Raw genomic sequence first — 24,051 nt, 5'->3', positions numbered from 1 at the left:
AGGCCATCTTGTCCTCATTAGACAAAGAGCTGCGTGACGAGCTCAGATAGGAATGTCAGGCTGCACATGGTGTCAATCACTGTGACGTCATCATAATGTATGTTCTGCGCTCGTGTGACGGCGTTGTCCTGGAATCTGTAGAAGATGATCTTGATATTTAGTTTATTAGTGATATTAATATTGCTCAATAGTAATATCTCCATTAAGACGCTTTATTCTTTTGTCAATAAGCGATGCAGCAGCTGGTTTGTAGATGATTCAAAGCTGTGGTCCTCCTGCGTTCAGACGGATCAGCTGGTCAAAGTCTCCATCTCAACCAGCACAGATCCGACATGTTCATTCCTAGTTTTCATGATGCAGACGCTGCTTAGTGTTAACAGCTCATAATTCATCTCCAATATCGTTTTATTTAGTTGTGAGAAATCTCCTTCAAACATCTGGATTCATTCAAGTTTCCCACCAGCGCTGCATTTTACGAGATGACATGTGAACACATCATGGTGACAATATAATTCATTTGCCCGCTGCTAGCGTCACAATGTAACTGAATGGAACCTCCGTCCGTTAGCTGTTAGCCGTTAGCTGTTAGCCGTTAGCCGTTAGCCGTGTTGCTACTGTAGAAACTGCATGAAGAGGACATGCTCCCTTTGTAGATATGAATTTATTCTTAGTTTCAGGTTTCAATTACAGTAATAGAACATGGATTAGTTTTGGGGTCAAAGTGTTAGTGAAACAGATGTTTTGATGTGTTTTCAGTAAAGTAACACGAGCCTCCGGGTCATCGGGTTAAGTCGTAGCATGTCTGGGAAACTCTGGTTTTGGGTTTGTGAAATGACATATGATCTTAGCAAAGGGTCACAATATGTGTTCCACTGTCATTAGTTTGGTCGATTATTCTGATTATCATTTGAAAAGGGCTGCGTCTGTCAGCTGTGGAGCTGCGATGAGCGCTGATGGATCATCTCACAGTTTCTCTCTCTCTCAGGTTTCTGCACAACAACAGAATCTCCCAGCTCGTCCCGGGAACCTTCTCTCATCTCCAGGCCATGAAGCGGCTGTAAGTGGAAATCCCCTGAAGCAGCTGTGTTGGAGTGCATGTCTCTATCAATCCCTGCATCTCTCTCCCATGACAGCAGTATCAGCTGTTGTCAGTGACATGCCTGCAGCCACGCCGCACGGTTCTCACGCTTCCTCGGCCGCGAGGCCGTTTCCATCTCAAGGCCCTCAGCGCCGTCCTTCCCACAGTCTGAGTGTTTCTGTTAGCCAGCTGCAGTGGAGCTGGGAGGGCCTGTGCAGGGCGGGGCGGCATGAGAGAAGCAAAGCTGCACACAAAAGATACTTCTTTTTTTCAACATATAAGAATTCTGGGTCAACAACATGAGGCCAACGGTGTCGATCCCTGACCTCCAGCCAACAGGCAGTGAGCAACACTCAGCACTTGGCCTCATGCCATAGCTTTCCAGCCTCTTGTCTTTGCACCAGCGACCTTTTCAGAATGTGTTTGATTGTATGAAAAACTGCAGTTAACGTGTTAAAAACACATTCACTTTCCCAGCGTCAATAACGTGTTAAAAACGCAATCATTAACCCGTAAATGATTTGATCATGCGTTAACTGCATGTTTTTGTTGCAGTGGGCGGGGCGTATCACTGCAGTGGGCGGGGCTTAAAACTGCAGTGGGCGGGGCTTATCACTGCACACAGGCGCTGCACTTTAATCTCTCCGTAGCTCAGACCTGACGTCTCACGGCGTGAGGTCAATCAAACATGAAAAATAAATGAATAAGATAAACACCATGAACGCAATACAGCGACCACATCCACCATGCAGAGCACTTTACAGCAGCAGCACTTCTGGATCTGTACTCTTCTCTCCAAGAGGAGAACTTTCCTCACATCACAAGATGTTCAGGTCACCTGTTCACAGACTGACTGTGAACAAGTGAACACAGACTGGACTTCATTATGGATTTGGTTCATAATGAGATTATAAACAGAAAATCATGCGATGAATCAGGAAAAAATCTTCAACTTTGCCCATATATATATATATATATATATATATATATATATATATATCTATATATATATATATATATATATATATATATATGTATATATATATATATATATATATATATATATATATATATATATGTATATATATATATATATATATATGTATATATATATATATATATATATATGGGCAAAGTTGAAGATTTTTTCCTATATATATATATATATATATATATATATATATATATATATATATATATATATATATATATGTATATATATATATATATATATATATGTATATATATATATATATATATATATGTATATATATATATATATATATATATGTATATATATATATATATATATATATGTATATATATATATATGTATATATATGTATATATATATATATGTATATATATATATATATATATATATGTATATATATGTATATATATATATATGTATATATATATATATATATATATATGTATATATATATATATATATATATATGTATGTATATATATATATATATATATATGTATATATATAATCCTTTTTGGGTCAAAGAGATAAGTGTGGTTAATAATGTTGACAACACTCTTGCATGAGGTGACGTTGTGGTGGACTGGGGGCATCATGGCTGCTGAGGACAGAGCTGGCTTTGTCAGACCAGTTTGAGTTCAATAACTTCCAGAGAGAGTTTACACAACAGCCTTCATGCAGGACTCCACAGCGAGCGTCATGTATCTGCTTTATTGATGGACCCCCTGCTGTGTGGATGGTGTCTGCATGTTGTGTGTTTCAGGCGGCTGGACTCCAATGCGTTGAACTGTGACTGTGAGCTGCTGTGGCTGGCCGACCTGCTGAAGCAGTACGCCGAGTCGGGCAACGCTCAGGCCGCCGCCACCTGCGACTACCCCAGCCGCCTGCAGGGCCGGTCTGTGGCCACGCTCACCGCAGAGGAGCTGAACTGTGGTACGGAGACACAAGCACACTGCACTGAGCACGCACATGTGTCTATAGACAGCCATGAATGTACAGGAGTGGGGTCTGAGAATAGGTCTTTAGAAATGGCTGGGTTCTAGGTTTAATAACAGATATCATGCATCACATGTTTGCAGCTGTTCCATTGTATTGTCATGTCTCCACATCAGACCCAGCTGGACAACCTAACCGTGCTGCAACATTATTAGCATCAACTCTGCACCGCGGGAAGTCACTGGGTTAAAAGCCTCCTTTTTGAAACCTTTTGAAACAAAGAGAAACACACATCTGGACAGGCCTACGTAGAGCCATGCTGCAGACACGTAGCATGTGGTTTCCATGTTGCTATTGCTATGCACACTCTTCTAACTTAAACCACAACTCAGTCCACACACAGAAGCAGCAGCCTCCTGCCAGCTGTAGCAGACCGTCCTCCTGCCGCTCAGACACAGGTGTGTCCTCTCTTTGTGTCTGAGGGCTGCAGCAGCTGTTATCTCTACACCACATGCGTCTGGCCTGTGGCCTCTGGTGGGACGAGGTGCTAGTGCGTCCACAGCCTCGTCCTGCCGCTCTTTTTCCATCTGTTTTGTCATCTATACGGGGAGGAGTTGCGTATGTTTTAATTGTATAATTCTGCATCTCATGACTCAGTTGTTACTCAAGACTCCCGATGGGCAGAGGGTCCTCTACTCTCCAACGAGAGGAGAAGTCAATCATCCACCGACACAGACACCGAGACGACCTTTGAGTTTAAAGACCTGCATTGTTTCTCTAATTATAGTTTCTATTTTTATTGGGAAAGTTGAATGTAGAATATGAACCTCCCTGTGAGCTCATCAAATGATAACGTCTCTTCACTCACAATAATTTGTGAGATGTTTATAATGTGGTGTTGACAGAGATGTCCTGCAGCTCTGGAGGCGCATGGTGTTGGGTGGGACGCTCGTGCTCATATTGTTAGAACATTTACCATGAACAGGAGGAATAAAACATGTTTCCACATAGACTTTGGCTGAAGCATGCTTACACACAGCTTTAGGTGCACTGATGCTGCTTCACTGCAGGTAGAAAAGGAAGTCTCCACTTCACTGGAGTCGGTCTGGCAGGTTTCCCTTGGTGTCTCTGGCCAGCGGTGAGCAGCGTCTCTGCTCCGAGTCCTCTGGCTCCCACAGAGCGCTCCAGTCTGGGCCAGTTGGCAGCCGACTGTAAGCAGCCACATTTAATCCTCCGCGGCTAATTTGATGGCACCAACTTGCCCATTCCTGCTCAGAGTTCCCCTCGCCTTCATCTGTCCGCATAGCAGACAGATGAAGTTCCCCCAGTGAGCCGGGTGGAGCGATGCACGGCGGGTGGAACAGCTGTCACAACAGCCGCCGTTCTGGAGATGAGGCGCCTCCCCTCCAGCGGTGCTGATGAGCTTCACTCCTCCATGGACCACAGTGGAGGTTGTGTTGCTGCAAACCAGATTCAATAAACTGCCATCACGATCCTCAGTGCTGAAGTCTGGTTTGGTGGTGAAATGAGACGTGGGTTGAGAACCCTCAGTGTGACTTTCAGGAGCTTTTCAGGAGTTTAGGTTTTGTTTACCTGCTGGTGTACTCGGATGTGCCTTCATCCCTTTAGACAGTTCTTCATCCCTTTAGACAGTTCTTCATCCCTTTAGACAGTTCTTCATCCCTTTAGACAGTTCTTCATCCCTTTAGACAGTTCTTCATCCCTTTAGACAGTCCTACATCCCTTTAGACAGTTCTTCATCCCTTTAGGTAGTTCTTCATCCCTTTAGACAGTCCTTCATCACTTTAGATAGTTCTTCATCCCTTTAGACAGTTCTTCATCACTTTAGACAGTTCTTCATCCCTTTAGACAGTTCTTCATCACTTTAGATAGTTCTTTAGACAGTCCTTCATCCCTTTAGACAGTTCTTCATCCCTTTAGACAGTTCTTCATCACTTTAGATAGTTCTTTAGACAGTCCTTCATCCCTTTAGACAGTTCTTCATCCCTTTAGACAGTTCTTCATCCCTTTAGACAGTTCTTCATCCCTTTAGACAGTTCTTCATCCCTTTAGACAGTTCTTCATCCCTTTAGACAGTTCTTCATCCCTTTAGACAGTTCTTCATCCCTTTAGACAGTCCTACATCCCTTTAGACAGTTCTTCATCCCTTTAGGTAGTTCTTCATCCCTTTAGACAGTCCTTCATCACTTTAGACAGTTCTTCATCCCTTTAGACAGTTCTTCATCACTTTAGATAGTTCTTTAGACAGTCCTTCATCCCTTTAGACAGTTCTTCATCCCTTTAGACAGTTCTTCATCCCTTTAGACAGTTCTTCATCACTTTAGACAGTTCTTCATCCCTTTAGACAGTTCTTCATCACTTTAGATAGTTCTTTAGACAGTTCTTCATCCCTTTAGACAGTTCTTCATCCCTTTAGACAGTTCTTCATCCCTTTAGACAGTTCTTCATCACTTTAGACAGTTCTTCATCCCTTTAGACAGTTCTTCATCACTTTAGATAGTTCTTTAGACAGTTCTTCATCCCTTTAGACAGTTCTTCATCACTTTAGATAGTTCTTTAGACAGTTCTTCATCCCTTTAGACAGTCCTACATCCCTTTAGACAGTTCTTCATCCCTTTAGACAGTCCTGCATCCCTTTAGACAGTTCTTCATCCCTTTAGACAGTTCTTCATCCCTTTAGACAGTTCTTCATCCCTTTAGACAGTTCTTCATCCCTTTAGACAGTTCTTCATCACTTTAGATAGTTCTTTAGACAGTTCTTCATCCCTTTAGACAGTCCTTCATCCCTTTAGACAGTTCTTCATCCCTTTAGACAGTCCTTCATCCCTTTAGACAGTTCTTCATCCCTTTAGACAGTCCTTCATCCCTTTAGACAGTCCTTCATCCCTTTAGACAGTCCTACATCCCTTTAGGTAGTTCTTCATCCCTTTAGACAGACTAGAGACAGACTCGCTAGAGGCTGGCTTCAGACTAGACACAGACTCACTAGAGGCTGGCTTCAGACTAGAGACAGACTCGCTAGAGGCTGGCTTCAGACTAGAGACAGACTCGCTAGAGGCTGGCTTCAGACTAGAGACAGACTCGCTAGAGGCTGGCTTCAGACTAGAGACAGACTCGCTAGAGGCTGGCTTCAGACTAGAGACAGACTCGCTAGAGGCTGGCTTCAGACTAGAGACAGACTCGCTAGAGGCTGGCTTCAGAGTAGAGACAGACTCGCTAGAGGCTGGCTTCAGACTAGAGACAGACTCGCTAGAGGCTGGCTTCAGACTAGAGACAGACTCGCTAGAGGCTGGCTTCAGAGTAGAGACAGACTCGCTAGAGGCTGGCTTCAGACTAGAGACAGACTCACTAGAGGCTGGCTTCAGACTAGAGACAGACTCGCTAGAGGCTGGCTTCAGACTAGAGACAGACTCAGTAGAGGCTGGCTTCAGACTAGAGACAGACTCACTAAAGGCTGGCTTCAGAGTAGAGACAGACTCGCTAGAGGCTGGCTTCAGAGTAGAGACAGACTCGCTAGAGGCTGGCTTCAGAGTAGAGACAGACTCGCTAGAGGCTGGCTTCAGACTAGACACAGACTCGCTAGAGGCTGGCTTCAGACTAGAGACAGACTCGCTAGAGGCTGGCTTCAGAGTAGAGACAGACTCACTAGAGGCTGGCTTCAGAGTAGAGACAGACTCAGTAGAGGCTGGCTTCAGACTAGATACAGACTCACTAGAGGCTGGCTTCAGACTAGATACAGACTCGCTAGAGGCTGGCTTCAGAGTAGAGACAGACTCAGTAGAGGCTGGCTTCAGACTAGAGACAGACTCGCTAGAGGCTGGCTTCAGACTAGAGACAGACTCGCTAGAGGCTGGCTTCAGACTAGAGACAGACTCGCTAGAGGCTGGCTTCAGACTAGAGACAGACTCACTAGAGGCTGGCTTCAGACTAGAGACAGACTCAGTAGAGGCTGGCTTCAGACTAGAGACAGACTCGCTAGAGGCTGGCTTCAGACTAGAGACAGACTCACTAGAGGCTCCTCACACACAGATACATACATACAGACTAGATACATACAGTACTGCCTCATACAAATGAATGGACATGGATTTAAAAAGCCCTCCCATCGTTCTTTTGTCCTCTTCCTCCAGAGGTACCTCGGATCACCTCAGAGCCTCAGGATGTGGACGTGACATCGGGGAACACCGTCTACTTCACCTGCCGGGCGGAAGGCAACCCCAAGCCCCAGATCATCTGGCTCAGGAACAAGTAAGACTCACTGTGAAGGCCGAGCCACCAGAGAGGCTCCTCTGACTGCGCTGGGTATTCCTCATGAAAGCGATATCTCAGGAATGCATTGAGAATGAGCTGAGTCAAATTCTGGGGTCAAAAGGTCACCGTGAAAGAAAACACATTTTTTGGCCTTAAGCCAATAATTGATATGCTAATTAAAAGAATTTCACTAAGTGTCAAACAGGAGGTGTGGACATGAGATGTAATCTGACACCTGACTGGTTGGTGGAGGCAGTGCAGTCAGGATGAGAAGCTGCTTCATGGGCTTCGTTCAGATAGTTTCATTCATTTCATTTGAGTTCTGAGCTGCATTTCCCATTTTAGCACTGCTGGCATTATGCTATGCTAACGACTGGGTGGGTTTTTGAAGGTGGATGATGTGAACAGAAAGAACACCGATACAGAGTTAACCGGTGATGTTCATCTCCTGACAGCAACGCTCTGAACATGCGTGATGACAGTCGTCTGAACCTGCTGGAGGACGGGACGCTGATGATCCAGGACACCAGGGAGACGGACCAGGGGGTGTACCAGTGCATGGCCAAAAACGTGGCCGGCGAGGTCAAGACGTCACAGGTCACGCTGCGATACTTTGGAGCCCCTTGTGAGTGTCACCACTGGCTTTTACCTGCTGAACCGCATCTTTTACCTGCTGAACCGCATCTTTTACCTGCTGAACTGCATCTTTTACCTGCTGAACTGCATCTTTTACCTGCTGAACCGCATCTTTTACCTGCTGAACCGCATCTTTTACCTGCTGAACTGCATCTTTTACCTGATAAACTGCATCTTTTACCTGATAAACTGCATCTTTTACCTGATAAACTGCATCTTTTACCTGATAAACTGCATCTTTTACCTGATAAACTGCATCTTTTACCTGATAAACCGCATCTTTTACCTGATAAACTGCATCTTTTACCTGATAAACTGCATCTTTTACCTGATAAACTGCATCTTTTACCTGATAAACTGCATCTTTTACCTGCTGAACCGCATCTTTTACCTGCTGAACCACATCAGAGAGAGAGAGAGAGAGAGAGAGAGAGAGAGAGAGAGAGAGAGAGAGAGAGAGAGAGAGAGAGAGAGAGACAGAGAGAGAGAGAGAGAGAGAGAGAGAGAGACAGAGACAGAGACAGAGAGAGAGAGAGAGAGAGAGAGAGAGAGAGATAGAGATAGAGAGAGAGAGAGAGAGAGATAGAGAGAGAGAGAGAGAGAGAGAGGGAGAGGGAGAGAGAGAGAGAGGGAGAGAGAGAGAGAGAGAGAGGGAGAGAGAGAGAGAGACTTTAGAGCGAGGTGTCTGTGAGCAGCTCCTCCCCTCAGGTCAGCAGGACACATCACGAGGACGGCTGTCGTGCCACATGCACCTCCCTCATACTTACACACAAGTTAATCCATCTCTCGTCCATCCGTCACAGCCGTTAGCGGCCGTGGGAGAGATTAGATCTCTAGATGACCCCAGGATCATCGCCGCGGTGACGGATGGCCAGGCGACGACCTCTTGTTGAGGAACAGTTTCTGAGAGCAGATGTTGTGCATTTCCTGTCTGTGTGAGGATAAACACTCGGCCTGTCGCTGTGTACACAGCTCCTCTGCGCCGCTGTAGTCACCGGCCAAATATGGACAGGACTCCACATGTTGTGATGGACGTAGGCGGCAGCTGCAGACACAACGCGAACAGAAATGATCTGTGACGATCTGTGTGTGTGTGAGGATCTGTGTGTGTGACGATCTGTGTGTGAGGATCTGTGTGTGACGATCTGTGTGTGATGATCTGTGTGTGTGACGATCTGTGTGTGTGATGATCTGTGTGTGTGATGATCTGTGTGAGGATCTGTGTGTGTGACGATCTGTGTGTGTGACGATCTGTGTGTGTGACGATCTGTGTGTGAGGATCTGTGTGTGTGAGGATCTGTGTGTGAGGATCTGTGTGTGTGAGGATCTGTGTGTGTGACGATCTGTGTGTGAGGATCTGTGTGTGTGAGGATCTGTGTGTGTGACGATCTGTGTGTGTGACGATCTGTGTGTGTGACGATCTGTGTGTGAGGATCTGTGTGTGTGAGGATCTGTGTGTGTGATGATCTGTGTGTGTGATGATCTGTGTGTGTGACGATCTGTGTGTGATGATCTGTGTGTGTGAGGATCCGTGTGTGTGATGATCTGTGTGTGTGATGATCTGTGTGTGTGAGGATCTGTGTGTGTGATGATCTGTGTGTGTGATGATCTGTGTGTGTGATGATCTGTGTGTGTGATGATCTGTGTGTGTGATGATCTGTGTGTGAGGATCTGTGTGTGTGAGCTGACCCTGCAGACGACAACAGCTTGTTCAGCACTTTTCTTTTGGACACGTTGGTCATCAAAAGCCTCCTAATACCCTGAAGTTAAATGAGTTAACCCCTCCCCCCCCCTATGCTTCTCCTCCAGCACGGCCAAGTTTTGTGATCCAGCCCCAGAACACGGAGGTGCTGGTGGGGGAGAGCGTGACCCTGGAGTGCAGCGCCACGGGACAACCGCATCCCCGGGTCTCTTGGACGAAGGGCGACCGCACACCGCTGCCCAGCGACGCCCGCATCAACACCACGCCCTCTGGAGGGCTGTACATCCAGAACGTGGACCAGGCGGACGGGGGGCAGTACACCTGCTTTGCCTCCAACAATGTTGACACTATACACGCCACGGCGTACATCATCGTGCAAGGTGGGGTCAGTTCACTGGACTGAAAGTAAACACTGTCACTGTCTGATCCTCTTGTGTTCAGGAACGTGTATCTTCAGTTACAAAACTCAGACGTCTTTATTCTTCTCATAAAGGGTTTCCCTGAGGGAAACATCTAGACAGTGAGGTCATGCAGTGCTGGTGACTGCTGTTCTCCTGACTATGAATCCTTGTATTGCTCACATCACCAGTCAGGTTTTCTCTGACTGATCCTCTGGACCCCTGCATGTCTGCACTGTGGTTGAGGATCAGGGTCCAACAGCTCTGTAACGTGTCCTGACTCATGTGAAGGCTGCTGTGAAGCCACATTTCATTGTCATACTGAATGAAGCCACTCTTCCCACAGCGATCCCCCAGTTCACGGTCTCGCCACAGGACCAGTCCGTCCTGGAGGGGCACACGGTGGACTTCCCCTGTGAGGCCAGTGGTTACCCCCAGCCGGTGATAGCCTGGACGCGCGGGGGCAGTCCATTGCCCCTCGACCGCCGCCACGTGGTCCTGGCCTCCGGCACGCTGCGCATCACTCGGGTGGCGGCCCACGACGAGGGCCAGTACGAGTGCCAGGCCGTCAGCCCCGTGGGGACCGTGCGCACCGCCGTGCAGCTCAGCATCCAGCAGAGAGGTGAGGGCCACACTGACCGCGTGGACGAGGCCTTCAGGTCACCGCGACGCTAGCTTAGGGCTCTGAACTGTGAGGGTCCAGCCTTTTGTCAGCTGGTGAAGATCCACTGCAGCTTCACATGGAGGCCAAGCTCTTCTGTTAGACAGAAGAAGTCCAGTATGTGGCTGCAGAAGGTCCTCTTCAAACCCTGCAGGCCTGAAGAGGAGGCAGTGGAGCCACGTGCAGCACTCTTTACTTACAGCTCAGTTCACGTTTTCACAAGCAGGCCTTCTATTAAGCAAATGTACATAGAAAGACACACAGCTGTGTGTCCTCCTCATCTGTGACTGTGTGATAGAGTCCTGTCAGTCATTCATTCATTCAGTCAGTCATTCATTCATTCATTCATTCATTCATTCATTCATTCTGCTTGCACACATGGGTTGGAATCTATCTTTGTTTGGAATATAAGTTGGAGATCTCACTGTGTGTGTGTGTGTGTGTGTGTGTGTGTGTGTGTGTGTGTGTGTGTGTGTGTGTGTGTGTGTGTGTGAGTAGCTGAATTACAGGCTCGACTGAGCACAGGAAAGCCTGGCAGCCTGTAATCCTGTGATGACACCATGTTTTCCATGTAGTAATGGCTGTTAACATGGCACAAAGCACACGTTGCGTAATGGCCCCACGCTGCTGTACCAGCGCTCAGCATGCAGTGTGTGAGGCGTCTTCTTCTCGAGCGCTGTGCAGACACACACAGCATTAGAAGAAAGTGAAAGCAGGGATGAGATGTGTCTTCTGTCCCTCCTGATAGTAAGAACTGTGTTGCAGCAGGACGCTAAAGGGTTACAGCCCACCAGCCTCCTCTCGGCCCGCAGCGTGGTGCTGTGCACCCTGTGTTTTAGAAAGTTATACTTTGATTTAAAGGCACTTAATTAGTGTCAGACTGCTATGAACCCGCCTCCCTCTGTGTTCCTTAAACTTGTGGGATTTTCCCACGGCCAGGTGGCTCAGGGCGTGTGCGTGTGTGTGCGTGTGTGTGCGTGTGTGTGCGTGTGTGTGTGTGTCAGGATGGAGTTTCTTAAAGTTAGTGATGATGAAGACGTATCATCTAGTGTTAAAGTGTATTATTTAAAAACATCAAATAGGAGTCACTCCTCACTCCTTATGTTGAAATTGAGGGAAAAACAGAAAAGCAGTGTATGAAATGCAGCGTGAAGATGTTCCACCATCAGCGATTGCCCGTTGCTCTCTTTGCCTCCACATGAAGCAATGCATTATTCCCTTTTGCACACACAGTCAGCCTTCATCTCTCTGACACAGACTGTGACATGTTATAGAGAAAGAGAAGTGTAACACTGAGAGAGAGAGAGTGTGTGTGTGTGTGTGTGTGTGTGTGTGTGTGTGTGTGTGTGTGTGTGTGTGTGTGTGTGTGTGTGTGTGTGTGTGTGTGTGTGTGTCAGCAAAAACACAAAGATCCATTTCAGGGTGTCATAACTGCTCTGATGCTGTACAATGCAGTTGTTACGTGCATTGCGTTGAGCATAATCATTAACACATGCGTATGTGTGTGTATGTTTTAACTCATCCAGTAACGCCTGTTTTCACAAATGCTCCAAGGGACCTGACGGTGGAGTCTGGCCAGGACGTCCAGATTCCCTGCAGCGCTCAGGGCCAGCCACAACCCGTCCTCACCTGGAACAAGGTTAGATGATAGAGCTCCTGTCGTGACCTCAGCGCCGCAGAGGTCACGGGGTTAGTGGCTGAATGAGAACAGGGAAGAGGGAAGGGCTGGTGTGTGGTTACTTTGTGTGTCATTATGTTAGTTAGCGCCAATAATGACAATGAAGTAACTCAATGACTAATATGTGGAAGTTGTTGAAGTTTCTGTCCTCACACCAGTGGCTCAGTGATCTTCTGTAACCGGTCCCACACACTCTCCACATGCCATGTCCTCACCTCCCCTCTCTCTGCCAGGACGGTGTGCAGGTGACAGAGAGCGGCAAGTTCCACATCAGCCCTGAGGGCTACCTCGAGGTGAAGGACGTGGGCACCGCGGACGGTGGTCGCTACGAGTGTGTCGCCCGCAACCCCATCGGCTACCAGGTCGCCAGCATGGTGCTCACTGTCACAGGTAGACACGTTGCCCTTCACAGGTAGACACATTGCCCTTCACAGGTAGACACGTTGTCCTTCACAAATAGATATGTTGTCCTTTACAGGTAGACACGTTGTCCTTCACAGGTAGACACGTTGTCCTTCACAGGTAGACACATTGTCCTTCACAGGTAGACACATTGTCCTTCACAGGTAGACACGTTGCCCTTCACAGGTAGACACATTGTCCTTCACAGGTAGACATGTTGTCCTTCACAGGTAGACACGTTGTCCTTCACAGGTAGACACGTTGTCCTTCACAGGTAGACACATTGTCCTTCACAGGTAGACACATTGTCCTTCACAGGTAGACATGTTGTCCTTCACAGGTAGACACGTTGTCCTTCACAGGTAGACACGTTGTCCTTCACAGGTAGACACGTTGTCCTTCACAGGTAGACACATTGTCCTTCACAGGTAGACACATTGCCCTTCACAGGTAGACACATTGTCCTTCACAGGTAGACATGTTGTCCTTCACAGGTAGACACGTTGCCCTTCACAGGTAGACATGTTGTCCTTCACAGGTAGACACGTTGTCCTTCACAAATAGATATGTTGTCCTTCACAGGTAGACACGTTGTCCTTCACAGGTAGACACATTGTCCTTCACAGGTAGACACATTGTCCTTCACAGGTAGACACATTGTCCTTCACAGGTAGACATGTTGTCCTTCACAGGTAGACATGTTGTCCTTCACAGGTAGACACGTTGTCCTTCCCGCTGAAGGGGCAGGATCAGGCTGCTGACCCGTAAACTGTGTCAGGGTGTTGTTGTTGTTGTTGTTGTTGTTGTTGTTGTTGTTGGACTCTCTGAGTCCTCACCAATCTCACAGTGTGCAATGGAGTGTGCCAGGAATGTATTCACTGCATATTTATGAGCTGAACGTGCAGCACCTTAAAAGGTCCAGTGGCTTATAGTAACATAAGCTGTTTACTGGTACACCACTCAACCCCATCATGTCATCATGTCATCATTCACACTGGTGGGAGGAGCTACATGCAATGTGCCACCAGCCCATCAGGACGAGCCAACATTCACACACTGTACATGTTCACAGCAACGGGGGGTTAGACGTGCTGCCCGAGGACACATAGCCATGGGCCACTGTACTGCTGAGCCACAGTGACCTCATGTGCGGTACAACGCAACGCTAACAACATCGACACTTAAAGCGTTCCACATGGTGCTGGCTGAGCCGTCAGCAAGCAGCTAACAGAGCTAACAGAGCTAACAGAGATGTCAGAGCTAACAGAGATGTTAAAGCTAACAGAGCTGTCCGAGCTAACAGAGATGTTAAAGCTAACAGAGCTGTCCGAGCTAACAGTGCTAACAGAGGTATCAGAGCTAACAGAGGTGTCAGAGCTAACAGAGCTGTTAAAGCTAACAGAGGTGTCAGAGCTAACAGAGCTAACAGAGGTGTCAGAGCTAACACAGCTGTTAGAGCTAACAGTGCTAACAGAGCTAACAGAGGTGTCAGAGCTAACAGAGCTGTTAAAGCTAACAGAGGTTTCAGAGCTAACAGAGGTATCAGAGCTAACAGAGCTGTCAGAGCTAACAGTGCTAACAGAGCTAACAGAGGTGTTAAAGCTAACAGAGGTGTCAGAGCTAACAGTGCTAACAGAGCTAACAGAGGTGTCAGACCTAACAGAGGTGTCAGAGCTAACAGAGCTGTTAAAGCTAACAGAGGTGTCAGAGCTAACAGAGCTAACAGAGGTGTCAGAGCTAACACAGCTGTTAGAGCTAACAGTGCTAACAGAGCTAACAGAGGTGTCAGAGCTAACAGAGCTGTTAAAGCTAACAGAGGTGTCAGAGCTAACAGAGGTATCAGAGCTAACAGAGCTGTCAGAGCTAACAGTGCTAACAGAGCTAACGGAGGTGTCAGAGCTAACAGAGGTGTCAGAGCTAACAAAGCTAACAGAACAGAGCTCTGTTAGCTAAGCTAACAGTGCTCACCTGAGGGGGAACTGGAAGGTGGGCAACGCTTCCAGTTCCTGAGACTCACAGCACACAGAGAGACTTCACTCTGCTCAGGAAGACGTTGCTCCTCAGTGTCTTCACACTGATAGAAGTTGTGTGTTGCTAGATAAATGCCGTGAATGTTGTACAGAGAACCTTTCAAAAAATACAAAATGACTGAAACATACAAGAGGAAAGTTAATAGTTATGTTGAGCAACTTTGTGTATGCCTCATTAAGATCAACCCTGTCTCTGTGTGTGTCTGTCTCTGTGTGTCTGTCTCTGTGTGTCTGTCTCTGTGTGTGTCTGTCTCTGTGTGTCTGTCTCTGTGTGTCTGTCTCTGTGTGTGTCTGTCTCTGTGTGTCTGTCTCTGTGTGTCTCTGTGTGTGTCTGTCTCTGTGTGTGTCTGTCTCTGTGTGTCTGTCTCTGTGTGTCTCTGTTGTGTCTCTGTGTGTCTGTCTCTGTGTGTGTCTGTGTGTCTCTGTGTGTGTCTGTCTGTGTGCAGTCCCTGCAGTCAGCAGACAGGGCGACACCTTTGTGAGCACGTCCATCGAGCAGGCCATCCGCAATGTGGACAGCGCTATTGAGTCCACGAGGAGGCGTCTCTTTGATGGGTAAGTTAACGTTTCTGTGACGCCGTGATGTCGCACAGGGATCCTGAAGAAAGAACAGGAAGAACAGGAAGAACTCCTGCAGACGGCTGCTCGGTCAAAGAGCTTCAATAGCAACGCTACCGTCTGTATTCAGTATCTTCTAATTCACTCCAGACTGAAGAACCAGCTAAACGTCACACTCAGTAACCTCCAGCGTCAGGGCTCTGCACACTGCACACCTGGAGAGAGGAAGCAGCTGGTACCAGGACCGTCTGGGGAAATGAGGAGCGCTGCATATCATAAAGACCCATTTTGGGGTTTTGATCACAACTCAGCCATGTGATTCAGATTTGTTACGTTCCCTCTTTCTGCACAATGAGGCACTGGAGAACACCTTGCTAGACCTGCTTTACTGTACTTCATTTCAACTTCCTCATTGATGAAGATTGAGTCCACGCAGAAGAGAGCAGCTCATCCTTTACGTTTGGACTGCGTGCAGCGCTGCAGCTCACGGGCTCAGTGAGGAAACAATCGTCTCCCAGCATGTTGGCTGCTGAGCTGCATGTTCTGAGTCTGAGTCAGAGCCTTCAGGGAGAGAGCCGTCAGAAGAGCTGCTCATGCTGCACGTTTATAGATGCAGGTCAGAAAGCTGCTTTCCTTTCTCTCTCTGACAGCTGCAGGCAAAGTTTAGGACGTCTCGCCAACTGGCTCCACGACATCTTCATCGAGGTCTTCTGTGCATCCACATGAACCGTTTGTGGCAATAAGAGAAGTGGTTGTGTCTGGAGGCCTCTGGTAGTCCGTGTGCATTGACCCTGTTGCTGCTGGAGAGGTACTGCAGGTGTTTCCATGCTGATGCCTGATGTGGTGAGCAGCTGCGCTGTTCTTGGCATGCGCACAAATGCACTCTGCCCACATATGAACGCACTAACACAGACACACAAAGACACACATGAAGAGGAGAAAGACACAAGGAGTCGCAGTGGTAACCTGAGTCGAGATGAGGGGATTTCTGTCTCCCTGTGATGACATCACAGACCCGCCCTGCAGCTAGAATACACTGTGGTCACGTAGCGTGTTGCTGCGGTCACGTAGCGTGTTGCTGCGGTCACGTAGTGTGTTGCTGCGGTCACGAGGCGTGTTGCTGCGGTCACGTAGCGTGTTGCTGCGGTCACGTAGCGTGTTGCTGCGGTCACGTAGCGTGTTGCTGTGGTCACGTAGCGTGTGTTGCTGCGGTCACGTAGCGTGTTGCTGCGGTCACGTAGCGTGTTGCTGCGGTCACGTAGCGTGTTGCTGTGGTCACGTAGCGCGTGTATTCTAAATGTGTACTCCACGTTTATCATTAAATGTATGAATATGAGTATTGCAGCTGTTCCAGACTTCCAATAAAAAGTTATGTAACTTCGCAGATTCTTGCCAAAAACATGTGAAACCCATTAAGATGTCACAGAAAGTCTTAATATTTCAATACTTGGCTTATATGTACATGATGTCATCATTTAAATGTGCTTTCCAGATTACAAAGTTTGTTTTTTTGTGTTTTGGTCTGAGTACCACGAGTGGATCCGGCTCGCGTCCTCATGCTCATCAGAACCCGTCAGCTCACAGAGAGAAGCTGCAGGAGAACCGACCGGGTTCTGGAGAGGCAGAGGACGCCTGCTGCTCTGTGTTCTCTCCTCCTCCTCCTCCCTTTGTTCTCTCCTCCTCCTCCTCCTCCTCCTCCTCCTCCTCCTCCTCCCTTTGTTCTCTCCTCCTCCTCCTCCTCCTCCTCCTCCTCCTCCTCCTCCTCCCTTTGTTCTCTCCTCCTCCTCCTCCTCCCTTTGTTCTCTCCTCCTCCTCCTCCTCCTCCTCCTCTTCCCTCTGTTCTCTCCTCCTCCTCCTCCTCTTCCCTCTGTTCTCTCCTCCTCCTCCTCCTCCTCCTCCCTCTGTTCTCTCCTCCTCCCTCTGTTCTCTCCTCCTCCCTCTGTTCTCTCTTCCTCCTCCTCCTCCTTCTGTTCTGTCCTGTTCCTCCTCCTCATCCTCCTCTCTCTGTTCTCTCCTCCCTCTGTTCTCTCTTCCTCCTCCCTCTGTTCTCTCCTCTTCCTCCCTGTTCTCTCCTCTTCCTCCCTGTTCTCTCCTCCTCTTCCTCCTCCCTCTGTTCTCTCCTCTTCCTCCCTGTTCTCTCCTCTTCCTCCCTGTTCTCTCCTCCTCATTCTCCTCCCTCTGTTCTCTCCTCCTCCTCCCTCTGTTCTCTCCTCTTCCTCCCTGTTCTCTCCTCTTCCTCCCTGTTCTCTCCTCTTCCTCCCTGTTCTCTCCTCCTCTTCCTCCTCCCTCTGTTCTCTCCTCTTCCTCCCTGTTCTCTCCTCTTCCTCCCTGTTCTCTCCTCCTCATTCTCCTCCCTCTGTTCTCTCCTCTTCCTCCCTCTGTTCTCTCCTCTTCCTCCCTGTTCTCTCCTCCTCCTCACCTGTTCCTGTGTCGTCCTCCAGGCAGCCCAGGACTCCAGGAGAGTTGCTGGCTCTCTTCCGGTACCCTCGGGATCCGTACACGGTGGAGCAGGCGCGTGCCGGGGAGATCTTCGAGCAGACGCTGCTGCTCATCCAGAACCACGTGAACCAGGGCCTCACGGTGGACACCAACGGCACCGGTGAGCCGCTGCACCGCTGCACCTCTGCACCGCTGCACCGCTGCACCGCTGCACCTCTGCACCGCTGCACCGCTGCACCGCTGCACCTCTGCACCGCTGCACCGCTGCACCGCTGCACCTCTGCACCGCTGCACCGCTGCACCTCTGCACCGCTGCACCGCTGCACCGCTGCACCGCTGCACCGCTGCACCGCTGCACCGCTGCACCGCTGCACCTCTGCACCGCTGCACCTCTGCACCTCTGCACCGCTGCACCTCTGCATCGCTGCACCGCTGCACCTCTGCACCGCTGCACCTCTGCATCACTGCACCGCTGCACCGCTGCACCGCTGCACCGCTGCACCTCTGCACCGCTGCGGTGACCGTACACAGGGTGCCGTCTCTGACGCGGTGACACAACCTCTGAGCAGACGCAGCATGTCAGAGTAGAGTTGATTCATTTCACGATGTTCCATCTGCTTATTTTACCTGATGTAGTTTCTCACCAGTTGATGGTGAGACTTGAAAGTCTTAATTCACTCGTTTTAAAACCAAAATACTCGTTTATTTAGATGGTGGGTGCTGGTGTTAATGATCCGTCAGCACCGGGGAGGTTGACCTTCTGGCATCCCCGTGGAGGTCGTGACCTCACAGGGATGCAGACTGTCACCTCAGGAGTCTCTCTCTGGTCTGCTGCTGAAGTGGAGCCTTTGGCCCGCCGGAGCTGCTAATGCTACCTTCCTAGCATGTACCACTGGAACCGCCTCATGCTGGGAGGAAAGGATTCATAGGTCTTTGCTTGTCAAAAGTCTGACATCATCAACACAACGTGTTAGTTCATCTCCAGACGCTGTGCAGGTTCTAATCCCTTCATCAGTGTCGGTGAGCAGTCGGGTTACAGATGCACTTGAGTGTGCATGTCAGGAAGTGAACGCATCATCTTTATGAGCCCATGTTCTGTGAGGGTTGAGACATTTGCATAATGTATTTATGTATTTATGGAGCTGCCAGCCGTAGGTAGCGATACATAAATGAGTTATCCAGAGCGTTGGCCAGAGTTGTTCATCTTTATCAGAGATCTTTATCTGCTGTTTCCTGCTCACAGCAGCCAGATAGATGCTGTGTTTAAATGCTCCTCTACGTTGCAGGTATAGAGCTGTGATGGCCTCTTAAAGGGGCGGGGCCACGTCATACAGGAAGCTGTCTCAGTGGACAGCCTCTCTGATGAAACCTTTAATATGCTTCATGAAGAAGAGGTGTGAGTCCCATTGAGCAGACAGGCTCTCTCAGGTCAACGCCGCTGAACGCTTCAAGCAGGGATTCAGGATACTCAGTGGATTTAAAATGTGTGCGTACGCTGAACACCTGTACATGTTCATCTACAGTGTCATGAGGTCATCGATACATAGGAAGAGGCTGGAGCAGACTCTACACGCCAAACATGACTTGGAGGGAAAAGTGCTTTGACTTTGTTGAGGAAACGGAGAGTTTCTCAAATGTCGGGTCAGATTTAATGAGGCTGTGAGCGAGGCCTGCTGCAGCCAACAAGCAGCGCATTGTTGTCTGAGCTTCATCAATTATGACTCATGTCATCCTCAGCAACCCTCCAGGATGAACGAGATTGACATTTCCTTGTGAAACACACAGCATCCTGCTGAAGTCAGACGCTCTCATCCGTCTCCTGAGCAACGGCTCATGAAGCGCTGCAGGTGCTGCAGGTGATGCAGGCGATGCAGGTGCTGCAGGTGATGCAGGTGCTGCAGGTGATGCAGGTGATGCAGGCGCTGCAGGCCCTGCAGGTGATGCAGGCGCTGCAGGTGATGCAGGTGAAGCAGGTGCTGCAGGTGATGCAGGTGATGCAGGTGCTGCAGGTGATGCAGGTGCTGCAGGTGCTGCAGGTGATGCAGGTGATGCAGGCGCTGCAGGTGATGCAGGCGCTGCAGGTGATGCAGGTGAAGCAGGTGCTGCAGGCGCTGCAGGCCCTGCAGGTGCTGCAGGTGATGCAGGTGATGCAGGTGAAGCAGGTGCTGCAGGCGCTGCAGGCCCTGCAGGTGATGCAGGCGCTGCAGCTTCTCTGCAGCGTGGCCGAGGCGTCGGGTGGGGACCCGAAACAGTTTCATCAGCCTTTTGTCACAGCACTGAACACTCACTGCTGAGTTTTAAAAGTGTGTCAGTGTGCAGATTGACCAGCGGAGCGGCGTTCAGATGGTTAAATGCATAAACATCTGTCGTTGTATTCATATATGCAGGAAGTACTCTTTGTACTGCAGGGTTACATTTAACAGCACACAGGTCAAACTGTGTGACTCCGGATGTGTGCTGGTGTCTCACATGTGGAGCTCTGCAAAACTTTGTCTGAACACGAAGTTGTTCTGAAGGAAAGAGGCTTGACAGCGTAAAGAGCTGCAGGTTCTCCAGGGAAACATTCAGGTGAGCGTTAGTGTTGGAGGACAGAGATGAGCTGTGTGGAACATGAACAAAGAGAGAGAGGCAGTGTTTTCATTCCTAAAGCCAACAAGCAGAGTTCATTGTTGCAGCTCCCAGACCCAGCTGACCCACAATGCTCTGCCAGCAGAAACACTTGTTTTCATTCTATTTATTCAGTGACGGCAACACCACCCAGTTTACTGACGCCTCACTGAGCAACCACACACCAACGGGGGGGGGGCTCACCCAGCCTCACTGAGGTCGGCCACACACACTTCACACTTGTTCTCATGCATGCACCATAACACACCACAGACCCACACACACACACACACACACACACACACACACACTGATCTGCTGCACAGAGCAGCTCCTGCATGTCAAAGCAAGTCAGTGCAGGTTAGCGACACACTGCTAGCTGAGCCGTCGGCCAGGAGGTGCTTGCACGTGGAGATCATGCAACACTTGGTTACTGTGCATCCCAACTGCTGTCGTTGCTCGTTGCTCGTTGCCCGTTGCCCGTATGAAGCGTGCTAACAGCCTCTGCATGTGTGATGTCTGTTGCTCTCCGCAGCGTTCCGCTACAACGACCTGGTGTCCCCTCACTTTCTGGAGGTGATCGCCAACCTGTCGGGCTGCACGGCGCACCGGCGCTTCAACAACTGCTCCGACATTTGCTTCCACCAGAAGTACCGCAGCCACGACGGCACCTGCAACAACCTGCAGCACCCCATGTGGGGCGCCTCCCTCACGGCCTTCGAGCGCCTCCTGAAGTCGGTCTACGACAACGGCTTCAACCTGCCGCGAGGGGCCAACGAGCAGCCGCACAACGGCTACAAGCTCCCTCTGCCGAGGCTGGTGTCCACCGTCATGATCGGGACGGAGACCGTCACTCCGGACGACCGCTACACTCACATGCTGATGCAGTGGGGCCAGTTCCTGGACCACGACCTGGACTCCACGGTGGCGGCCCTCAGCCAGTCGCGGTTCTCCGACGGCCAGCTGTGCACTCAGGTCTGCACCGACGACCCGCCGTGCTTCCCCATCCACTTTCCCCCCAATGACCAGCGGCAGCTGCGCAGCGGCGCCCGCTGCATGTTCTTCGTGCGGTCCAGCCCCGTGTGCGGCAGCGGCATGACCTCCCTCCTCATGAACAGCGTGTACCCGAGAGAGCAGATCAACCAGCTGACCTCTTACATCGACGCTTCCAACGTCTACGGCAACTCGCGCCACGAATCCGAGGAAATCCGAGATCTGGCCAGCCAGAGGGGGCTGCTGCGGCAGGGCATCATCCAGCGCACGGGGAAGCCTCTGCTGCCCTTCGCCGCCGGGCCGCCCACCGAGTGCATGAGGGACGAGAACGAGAGCCCGATCCCGTGTTTCCTGGCCGGAGACCACCGGGCCAACGAGCAGCTGGGTCTGACCGCCATGCACACGCTGTGGTTCAGGGAGCACAACCGCGTCGCCACGGAGCTCCTGAGGCTCAACCCGCACTGGGACGGAGACACCATCTACCACGAGGCCAGGAAGGTCGTGGGGGCCCAGATGCAGCACATCACCTACAGGCACTGGCTGCCCAAGGTAACGGCCGTCGCCTCCACTCGAGCGCTTCTGCTCGTTCTCTTCTGGCCTTTCTCTCTCTTTCTGTAACAACAATAAAAGCCTGAAGGAGAAAGCCTGCTGTGTTCCCTCTGCTAGATCCTGGGTGAGGCGGGCATGAAGTGGATGGGCCCGTACACCGGCTACAACCCCAACGTCAACACCGGCATCCTCAACTCCTTCGCCACGGCGGCGTTCCGCTTCGGGCACACCCTCATCAACCCCATCCTCTACCGGCTGGACGAGGACTTCCAGCCCATCCCCCAGGGACACATCTCGCTGCACCGGGCCTTCTTCTCCCCGTTCCGCATCGTGAACGAGGGCGGCATCGACCCGCTGCTCCGCGGGCTCTTCGGCGTCGCCGGCAAAATGCGAGTCACCTCCCAGATGCTGAACACGGAGCTGACGGAGAGGCTGTTCTCCATGGTCCACGCCGTGGCTCTGGACCTGGCCGCCATGAACATCCAGAGAGGACGGGACCACGGCATCCCTTCCTACAACGACTACCGGGTCTTCTGCAACCTGACCTCGGCTCAGACCTTCGACGACCTGAGGAACGAAATGAAGAATCCCAACGTCAGAGAGAACCTGAAGAGGTCATTAACGTCTGTTTTTCTTCCGACCGGCACACAGTAATGCAGCTGTCTCGTCCTTCACGTGACCGGTTCAACGGCAGTCCGTACGAGCGGCTTGTCATGGTTTGAGACGCATCCTGGTGTGACTGCTGTTCCCTTTGGGGATACTATTTCTGGGTTGTGCCGTATTGACGGTGTGTTGTGCCTCCTGTGTGCAGGCTGTATGGCACTCCTCTGAACATCGATCTGTTCCCTGCGCTGATGGCGGAGGACCTGGTCCCTGGCAGCAGGGTGGGGCCCACCCTCATGTGCCTGCTGGGAACCCAGTTCAAGCGGCTGCAGGACGGAGACAGGTGGGCTCGCTGCTGTGGCGCCGCGCGAGGGCGCCGAAGTGCACCGGGGGTTTCTGCATCATGTGACAGCGTTGCCTTGCTTCTGTCTGCTGCTGCAGGTTCTGGTATGAGAACCCGGGCGTGTTCTCTCCCGCCCAGCTGACCCAGCTGAAGCAGGCCTCTCTGACGCGGGTGCTGTGCGACAACGGGGACAACATCACCCGCGTCCAGCAGGACGTCTTCAGGGTGGCCGAGCTGCCGCACGGCTACGGCAGCTGTGACGACGTGCCTCAGATCGACCTGCGCATGTGGCAGGACTGCTGCGAAGGTGAGAGACCTGCACTCCTCACGCGTCGTCCATGAAGCTGCTGCCACACGAGCAGCACGACCTCTGACCTCGTCACCCTGCCTCAACTAACTGATCAAAGAAAAGGTGCATTGGTTCATTCTTGCTTTTGTATCGTGCCTTTCAAGTCTCCCATGCAATGTGAGGGCTGTACGCTGTCACACACACACACACACACACACACACACACACACACACACACACACACACACACACACACACACACACATTCCTACGCTGATAGAGAGGCAGCCTGCTCCTCAGGGTCTAGTCGTTGTTACACACACACAGAGGCCGGTTTGGGGTTGAGGACTTTGCTTCGTGGTCATGAGCAGAGAGGCTGCGCTGCCCCTGGTGGCCAGTTCATGGTCTTACAGCTTGTGGAGGCGTCGTAACACAGCCGGCGTGATTTCACTTTAACTTTAACCTTCAAGGTACACAAATTAGCTGCAAACATGACTTCGAGGTGAAGAGATCTGCAGGCTTGGTTTATGCTTCCAGTGTGATGTATTCTGATCACAACCTCTCACCTTCAGAGAGTTTCCTTCATGAGGAAAGTGCAGCATACAGGAAGTTCTCTAGACGTTTCAGCTGACGCGGGTCTAGTTTCAGACTGTTTAGTCAAATTAAAGCCGCGCCATGTCCTCACCCTTTGATATCATCTTCCTCACCCTTTGTTCCCTTTGATATCATCTTCCTCACCCTTTGTTCCCCTTGATATCATCTTCCTCACCCTTTGTTCCCTTTGATATCATCTTCCTCACCCTTTGTTCCCCTTGATATCATTTTCCTCACCCTTTGTTCCCCTTGATATCATCTTCCTCACCCTTTGTTCCCTTTGATATCA

At 50.2% G+C, this 24,051-nt stretch overlaps 1 protein-coding gene across 1 annotated transcript in view; it reads left to right on the top strand.

The window, feature by feature from the left end:
- Window positions 1-989: 989 nt before the first annotated feature.
- Window positions 990-24,051, top strand: part of LOC137803299 (peroxidasin) — a 28,789-nt gene continuing 5,727 nt past the window's right edge. Inside the window, exons 1-14 of the mRNA XM_068601604.1 lie at window positions 990-1,057; window positions 2,836-3,005; window positions 7,160-7,277; window positions 7,736-7,905; window positions 9,726-9,998; window positions 10,363-10,638; window positions 12,204-12,316; window positions 12,589-12,745; window positions 15,234-15,342; window positions 17,787-17,944; window positions 20,927-21,933; window positions 22,051-22,547; window positions 22,745-22,879; window positions 22,978-23,186. Coding sequence (XP_068457705.1) covers window positions 1,047-1,057; window positions 2,836-3,005; window positions 7,160-7,277; window positions 7,736-7,905; window positions 9,726-9,998; window positions 10,363-10,638; window positions 12,204-12,316; window positions 12,589-12,745; window positions 15,234-15,342; window positions 17,787-17,944; window positions 20,927-21,933; window positions 22,051-22,547; window positions 22,745-22,879; window positions 22,978-23,186 — 3,403 coding nt within the window. The 5' untranslated portion in view covers window positions 990-1,046. The remainder of the gene's footprint in view (window positions 1,058-2,835; window positions 3,006-7,159; window positions 7,278-7,735; window positions 7,906-9,725; window positions 9,999-10,362; window positions 10,639-12,203; window positions 12,317-12,588; window positions 12,746-15,233; window positions 15,343-17,786; window positions 17,945-20,926; window positions 21,934-22,050; window positions 22,548-22,744; window positions 22,880-22,977; window positions 23,187-24,051) is intronic.

Source organism: Clinocottus analis, unplaced genomic scaffold (genome assembly GCF_023055335.1).
Source record: "Clinocottus analis isolate CAN_PGR_092001 unplaced genomic scaffold, fCliAna1.0.p SCAF_52, whole genome shotgun sequence".
Lineage (NCBI taxonomy): Eukaryota > Metazoa > Chordata > Actinopteri > Perciformes > Cottidae > Clinocottus > Clinocottus analis.
The sequence above is the reverse complement of the archived record's forward strand: the minus strand, read 5'-3'. Positions and strand labels throughout refer to the sequence as shown.